Below are 8,044 nucleotides of genomic sequence, written 5' to 3'. Positions count from 1 at the left end.
GTTTTTTTATGTCAAAATTAATGTTTCTCATTTCATTGAGGAAAAAAATTATTTTAAGAATAAAAAATTTTTTTGGAAAAAATTTTTTTTCAAAATTAATCTTTCTCATTTTATTGATGAAAATAAAAATAATAATTAAACAAATAACAAAAATAATTTTAAATAATAATTACAATAATAATAATTAAACAAATAACAAAAATAAACATTTTTTTCTTAATAAAATTTCTTTTTCTTCAATAAAATAAAAAAGATTAATTTTGAAAAAAACTTTTTCTCATTAAAAAAATTTTTGTTCGTTATAAAAATTTATTTTTTATATTTGTACAAATCAAAAAAGTTGTTTTAATAAATTGATCTATTTTTTTAAAACTTATATATTCACTTACACATTTGACACTCAAGGGCTTAATTTTAGAAATTCATTCGAAAAAGTGATCCTTAACGCCATCTAGGGTTTAACGCGCGTATCACAGCTGCCGCTAATGGTAATATACATATATGTATATGGTAATTCAACAACTGTATGCACTGTACACTTAAAACACTTATTATTAATTAATTATATCTTAATTTATTATTATTATTGCATAAATAAGCTCTCTAAATGTATATTAACCATTACTAATAGTTATTTACTACATATTTCGTCAATTAACGATATTATTTCACAATGAACCGAAACGTAACCGAATCGTAACCCAATTCGGTTACAACTCGGTTTTCCCAATCCGCCAGGGATACGAACATTGTTACTTAATTTATTTCCAAAAAAATTGAAATTTATGCAGAGTTCACATGATTAAAATTTAAATTCATGTCATTCTAAATTAAAATGTTGAAGTTAATAAACTCCGAATATAAAATTGGGTATTAAAACGCATATACCATTGGAAAAAAATATATGTATACAATAATATACTCTTTGTAATAATAAACATCTGAAAAACTGTTTGATGACTTTACAAAATAATATAAGTATCTGTTTAAAGTATTTTCGTTATAAGAGACATTTTCTCAAGATATTTCATAGCCTCCCCTGGTCGAGCCCGTTAAGGCGCTCCCAGTGCGGTTGAGAGCTATGATGGTCGAGGGTTCGCGTCTCAGAGTCAACACGTCGGAAGAATTTTTTTTTTTTATATTATTGACGCTATATATAGCTATATATAGCTTCCTATATAGGAAACTATATGGGAAACAATATAGTTTCCCATATAGTTTCCTATATAGGTTTCGATATCGGAATTTTCGATAGGGGTACCAAATATGTAATTTAAAGATTCAGTACAGTTTTGCGCTAAACCTGTACTAAATATGTAATTTAAAGATTTAGTACAGTTTTACGCTAAACCTGTACTAAATACGTAATTTAAAGATTTAGTACAGTTTTACGCTAAACATTTACTCAATTGCGGACATTTACATATTTACACAACCTGTGCTAAGCTTTACGGTAAATTTTTCCAACTTGGCACGCACAGCTTTAATACAGGTTTAGGAAACTTTCGATGCTGTGTGGGTATCTATAAGTCTAATTATTATGTATATTATGTGTACATATATGCACATATATATATATCCATAATTATGTAAAAAATTATTTTGAAGTGGTCGGGATGTAACAAAAAATAATTTTCAAATTATTAAAAATGTCAATTATAGTTATAAAAATTTATTTTGCATTTTTGCCCCTGGATTCACATTCAATAGCTCGGGAACGATTTTGATTATTATTTTCTATTGAATATTTGGAAAATAAGATAAGGAATTACACAATGGAAGGAGTAAAATTTTTCAACTACAACTAAATAAAGTGACTTTAACAAATTTTGGAATCAATGGTAAAAATAAATTGAATACACAAAAGGTTAAAATATACGCGATTAAAGCGAATAACCGACAGCTTTAGACGGCAGTATTCTTAGGAATTAGGAAATATGAAAGATTTTAAAGATTAAAAGAAGATTTCTAAAGAAATAAAAGATAATTTTCAAAATATAATTTTTTGACATTTATTTTTTTATTCAGTTGATTAATTTTCCCTGAAGATGTAAAAATATAAATATATCGTCCTTCTTAGATTTTTGAAATTATTCGATAAATTCTTGAAGATTGTAGAAAATAATTAAATTGTAGATTTTGGAATAATAGAAATATTTGTAAAATAATTTGAACTTGTATATTGAAAATTGATTTGTAGAAAAACTCAAGAACTTGTAAATTTTAAACTTGAAAATTGACTTGGAAATTTAGAAGTTTGAACTTGAGAAACTCCAAGAATGTGTGGTTTCTGGTTATGAAACTTATTGATATCCCACTTGGAAAGATTCCCCGGCAAGTGCCCACTGGAGATTCTATCAGAATTCCGCCGGAACTTCCAACGTAATTCCGTCGGAATTCCAAAGAATTTCCGATATTATTCCGACGGAATTCCGATTATTTTTTTTCAAAATATTTAGAGTCCTAATTTCATCGGAATTCCGTCAGAATTCCCTCGGAACTCCGTCGGAATCCCATCGAAGATTCCCCGGAAAGTGCCACCTGGAGATTCTATCAGAATTCCGCCGGAACTTCCAACGTAATTCCATCGGAATTCCAAAGAATTTTCGATGGGATTCCGACGGAGTTCCGACAGAATTCTGACGGAATTTCGATGGAATTAGGACTCTAAATATTTTGAAAAAAATTAATCGGAATTCCGTCGGAATCATATCGGAAATTCTTTGGAACTCCAATGGAATTACGTTGGAAGTTCCCGCGGAATTCTGATATAATCTCCAGGTGGCACTTTCCGGGGAATCTTTCCAAGTGGGATGGCTATACTTTTTTTTAATAAACCAAATTGGGCAATATTAATTGATAAAATTCAATAATATTTTTTATTTAATAAGGGAAATTATTGTTAAGTACGAACAAGTAGCATATTCTAGTTAAAAGCGACAATTTCTTAAAGTAAAAACCACATAGCAAATTGATGCAACATTGGATTAATTAAAAAATTAAAATCATAAAATAATTATGATTCATTGTAATTACAGTGGTTTTCGTAACAATTTTCACTCACTATACGAATGTGCGATGAATGTGCAACGAATTCGTTGCATTCCAACCCGGCAGGGACGCTATATAAATAATTTAACGTTATAGATTAAAGATGAATATACATATTTTAGAGAAGGACGTTGATTATCCCTTGAATGTTTCCAGTTAGAATTTATATGTGTCAATTGGAAATTCTCTAAGTTGTGTCAAGAAAACACTATCGAGGTATATGTGGACTACCAAAGATATAACGATGCTTAACGGAGCAAAGCAAATATCCTACCGCAGTACGATACTATTTAGTCAAAGGGTCATAGAGCGTCGATCGAGTGGAGAGAGTAGGGTATTCACGGGCAATTGCCAGATCGGCGATTGCCCGTAAAATTCGTGGCCTCTACGTTCATGAGGTAGTAAACTCAATTAATCGGCAACTACCAACACTTCTATGCTGTGGAACAACCAATAAGTAATTTTGACCTTTAATTCTCAATATTAAGATCAAATTTTATTTGTCTACTTTCTCAAATTCGATATAATTCATTGATTTAACTTGTTTCTAATTGTAAATTAAAATTAAAAATAGCTATATTATTTTTATAATGGAAAGTAAAGGCAAAATTTATAGGTGCATTTTTTTTGTTGATTTATTGTAATACATTTTTTAATATTAAAGGAAAAAAAAATCTGTACATAGTTTATTGTCGTAAAGTTTATACACGTATATATTATATATTAAAAGATCGTTTAAATCACTTGGAATCTTTTATGTGGGTAATATGTTAAAATTAAAATTTCATTATGAGAATTGCTCATTCAACTTCCGCTGTGTGTACTATTAAGGAGTCTTCGGTGAGATTTCAGTGTAGAAACCACAGCTTAATATCTATTATGGCCACTTATTCGCATTAGCTGGCGCTCTGTTATTAAAGTTTGTACTTTACGTCTTCATCTAAAACCGACATAATGAAATTGATAATGTTTCCAATTAACTTGTCTTTTAAACTACAAATAAACAAAAAAATTGTATTTCTTTGATTTAATAATATATAATTTTTTCCCCCTAATTTATAGATTAAATAACGTTTTTAAAAATTATCTAAAAATTTCTACTTTCTTGATATAGAAATAAATTTTTCCCCACTTGTAGAAGATTTACTAGTATAAAATAAAGTCTCCAATAAAGAAGGTGAACAATAATTTACCCATTGTAAGATTCTAGAAAAATGGCATAAGAAGTAATTTAATTATTAGATCCAAATTATTTAATCAATGAAATTTTTTTTATTAATCATTAATATCGGTAAAAAATTTCTGTCTGTCAATATAATTGTTTAACATATGTCGATAGGAGCCCTTTAAAAGCAATATTATATTTGAATGTTATAGAGGCAATATTATTTTAATACACTGTGACTGACGCTTTCAAAGTTACTTCAATCAGCTATATACATTGTATATACAGAAATAAATGCGTGTATCTTCAGCATATCAATGGTTATGTTTCAGGCAGGTGTCATTCATGAAGAAAATGGTGAATTCTGGCTCGAACCAATTGATAATAAATTCCATCACGAAATTCAAAATGACATAAAATCTGCAAATCTACTTTCGAAGCTTGCTAAACCTCACGTTCTGTTTCGTAGATCAAGTGTTGCATTCAATGAACATAGGAGAAATAAAAGAAGAAAAAAAAAGAAAGCTGAACAAAATTGCGGTACCCGCGGTGAGAATCTCTTGTAAGTTATTTGTACAGTCCCATCACAAAGAGAAATAACAAAACTTTAACCAATTCATAATTATAGGGTTACCAAAAATTCTAAAAAGTTGTTTTAAAAATTAATCCGCTTTTTTTGTATAGTAAACAGAAAGCTATACGAAATGAAATTGCCTAAAAGTATAGAGAATTCATTAAAAATTTCCCTCGATTCTGTATTCCAAAAATTCATCACTTCCGGTCAAACTTTCGCAATGGGAAATCAATTTTCAGAAGTATAATATTTATATGTATTTTGAACTGTACAGAACCACGTCGATTGTTTGAAACACACGACAAAGAACAGAATCAATCGAGAGTTGATGAAGTTCAAGGACAAGGACGAAGAAAGCTACCACTGAGACAATGGCAACGAGCCAAGAGATCTATAAGCAAAGCAAGACATGTGGAAGCTCTTGTCGTCGCAGACACCAGTATGACAGCTTTCCATCAGGATGGTGACGTCGAAACATATCTTTTAACAATTATGAATATGGTCTCGGCACTCTATCTTCATCCATCGATTGGCAATTTTATCAATATTGTCGTTGTTAGAATTATTCTAATAGAAGAAGAGGATATAGAGGTATATGTAAAAATCAATTATTGAATAGTTCATTTATTCAATTTAACTGGAATTTTCATTTATTTTCCACATTGTTTCCAGTTATTATGAATGTGCAACGAATTTGTTGCACATTCATGGTTCCCGATTCGCCGCAGGGTTAAAGCGCATGTAAACAGTTCCGAGTTTTTCAAAACTAATTTAAGTAAACTAATGTTGATTCCTAAACTGTATTTCAATGCAATTCTCACTAAATCATAATTATTATTGCAAATTCAATCAAGTTCCCTGGTTTAAATTTCGGAATAATTTCAGATTAAATACAGATTCAGGGGGTCAATTACATAACTTTTTCCGGATCCCACATTTTGTATTGCACATTCCGGATTCCATATTCCGGATTCCACATTCCAGATCCCACATTTCGGATTCCACATTCCGGATCCTACATTTCGGATCCCACTTTCAAAATTCCGTATATCAGATTCCGGAGTCCACTAACAAAATTCGGTATTCCGGATTCCACATTCCGGATCCCACTTTCCAAATTCCGTATTTCAGATTCCACATTCAGGATTCCACTTTTAAAATTCCGTATTATACATTCCGGATTCCATATCCCGAATCCCACATTCCGGATTTCACTTTTCACAGTCTGTATTCCGAATTCCATATCCCATATCCCACATTCCGGATTTCACTTTTTACAGTCTGTATTCCGAATTCCACATTCCGGATCCCACTTTTAAAATTTCGTATTTCAGATTCCACACTCCGGATTCCACTTTTTACATTCCGGATTCCACATCCCACATTCTGAAAGTGGAATCCGGAATGTGAAACGTAGAATACGGAATGTGGAATGTAGGATCCGGAATACAGAATTTTTAAAGTGGATTGCGGAATACGGAATCAGCAAAGTTGAAACCGGAATATGGAATCCGAAATGTGAAATGCGGGATCCGGAATGTGGAATCCGGAAAAAGTTATATAATTGACCCCCAGTTTGAATTAGTTCAGAAATTGTACGACAAACAATCCAAACATGATCGGTATTAGCAATCAGTTTGGATGAACAGATAAATCGGAGATCAGATGGGAATAGTACGCAATTGACATGAAATAAATCCGCAATTAGTCCGCAACAATTTTGATTTTAGTTAGATCAAAAAAGTAATCCAAAATGAATTCATAATTTGTATTTAAACTATCCGCAAACAGTGCACAATAATCCGGATTAAGTATACTATCAAAATACTGAATCCGACATGAGTCCGTAATAATCTGAAAAATCTTTATGTGGAAAATTTGGTATTTATTTGTAATTAAAATATTCTTAGGCGAAATTCTGAGCTATATAATTTGGTTTTATTTAACTTACAAGTTACAATTAATACAATCCAAATAGGAGTCTAGAATTTGTATGTAAACTATATCCACAAACAGAACGCAACAATTCGGATTAAGTACTGTCAAAAAACTAAATCCGGCATTTATGTGAAAAATCTGGTATTAGTCCACAATAATCCTGAGTTAATTTATTAAAAAATCCTAATCCGAACTGAGGATTCATTTCGGATTAATAATATTATACCACATTAAGACCGGATTGTTGTTGATTAATACTGAATTTCTTACATAGAGTCTCCGGATTCTTCCGGACTCATTTTCATCAAACTGATTTCGGATTAGACCTGATTTAATTCCGAATTAATTACACAAATCGGATGAATTTCGGAATTAGACAAACTAATTACGGATGACAAAAACCTGACAATAAACCGGATTGTTTGTAACTAATTCAAGATTAGTAGAAAACAGTTCAATAAATTTCCCAAAGATCAGGGAACTATTTTCCTATGACCTAATGATTTCAGCATGGACTGAACGTTTCAATTAATGCAGAGAAGACTTTGATCAACTTTTGTAAATGGCAAGAGAAATTGCAGCTTGGCGATGACACACATCCAAATCACCATGATGTTGCAATATTGATTACCCGAGAAGATATATGCACACGAAATGATACACCATGCAGTACTCTTGGCGTAGCTCATGTGGCAGGTATGTGTCAACCCAATCGCAGCTGCAGCATCAACGAGGACAACGGGATCACTCTTGCACATACCATTGCCCACGAGTTAGGCCACAAGTAAGTTTCACCTTTACAAAACCAAAACACTGACAATCAAAATCCACCGTGTATATATAATAGATATATTTGAGAATTAATTTCCATAAAGAAAATTCGTTACCTTTCGTTTTCAATAAATTCTTGTAATAATTCTGCAGATGCAATTTTCTATCGGAAATTAAAAGAATTCGGAATAAAATAATTTTTTTGATTACATTTACAAAACTTATCAAAATTTGAACATTTTTGTAACTTTTGTACGAATTGTGATTAATTAAATATTTATATGCATTTCAGTTTTGGGATGTATCATGATACAGAAAAAATGGGTTGTAATAAACGAAATGGCAATAAATTACATGTGATGACATCGACATTCGAACCAGACGCTATGATTGTAGCTTGGTCCAGATGTTCAAGAAGAGATATCACTAACTTTCTAGAGTGAGTGATTAAATTCCTTATATGTCTTTCCGCCTCTAAATTGACCTTTTAGCTTTTTCTATTGTTCAACACACACCCTTCGATTTTGGACCTTCTTTTTTCGATA

The 8,044-nt window shown here is 31.0% G+C and overlaps 1 protein-coding gene across 1 annotated transcript in view; it reads left to right on the top strand.

Moving 5' to 3' along the window:
- LOC127285828 (A disintegrin and metalloproteinase with thrombospondin motifs 12) overlaps nucleotides 1-8,044 on the top strand; it is a 40,247-nt gene that overhangs the window by 15,522 nt on the left and 16,681 nt on the right. The window contains exons 4-7 of the mRNA XM_051312029.1: nucleotides 4,549-4,765; nucleotides 5,065-5,381; nucleotides 7,238-7,512; nucleotides 7,792-7,938. Of these exons, the coding sequence (XP_051167986.1) occupies nucleotides 4,549-4,765; nucleotides 5,065-5,381; nucleotides 7,238-7,512; nucleotides 7,792-7,938 (956 nt within the window). The remainder of the gene's footprint in view (nucleotides 1-4,548; nucleotides 4,766-5,064; nucleotides 5,382-7,237; nucleotides 7,513-7,791; nucleotides 7,939-8,044) is intronic.

Source organism: Leptopilina boulardi, unplaced genomic scaffold (assembly GCF_019393585.1).
Source record: "Leptopilina boulardi isolate dan_hultmark-lab unplaced genomic scaffold, ZJU_Lbou_2.1 LbouV2_341, whole genome shotgun sequence".
In the NCBI taxonomy this organism is placed as follows: domain Eukaryota; kingdom Metazoa; phylum Arthropoda; class Insecta; order Hymenoptera; family Figitidae; genus Leptopilina; species Leptopilina boulardi.
The sequence above is the reverse complement of the archived record's forward strand: the minus strand, read 5'-3'. Positions and strand labels throughout refer to the sequence as shown.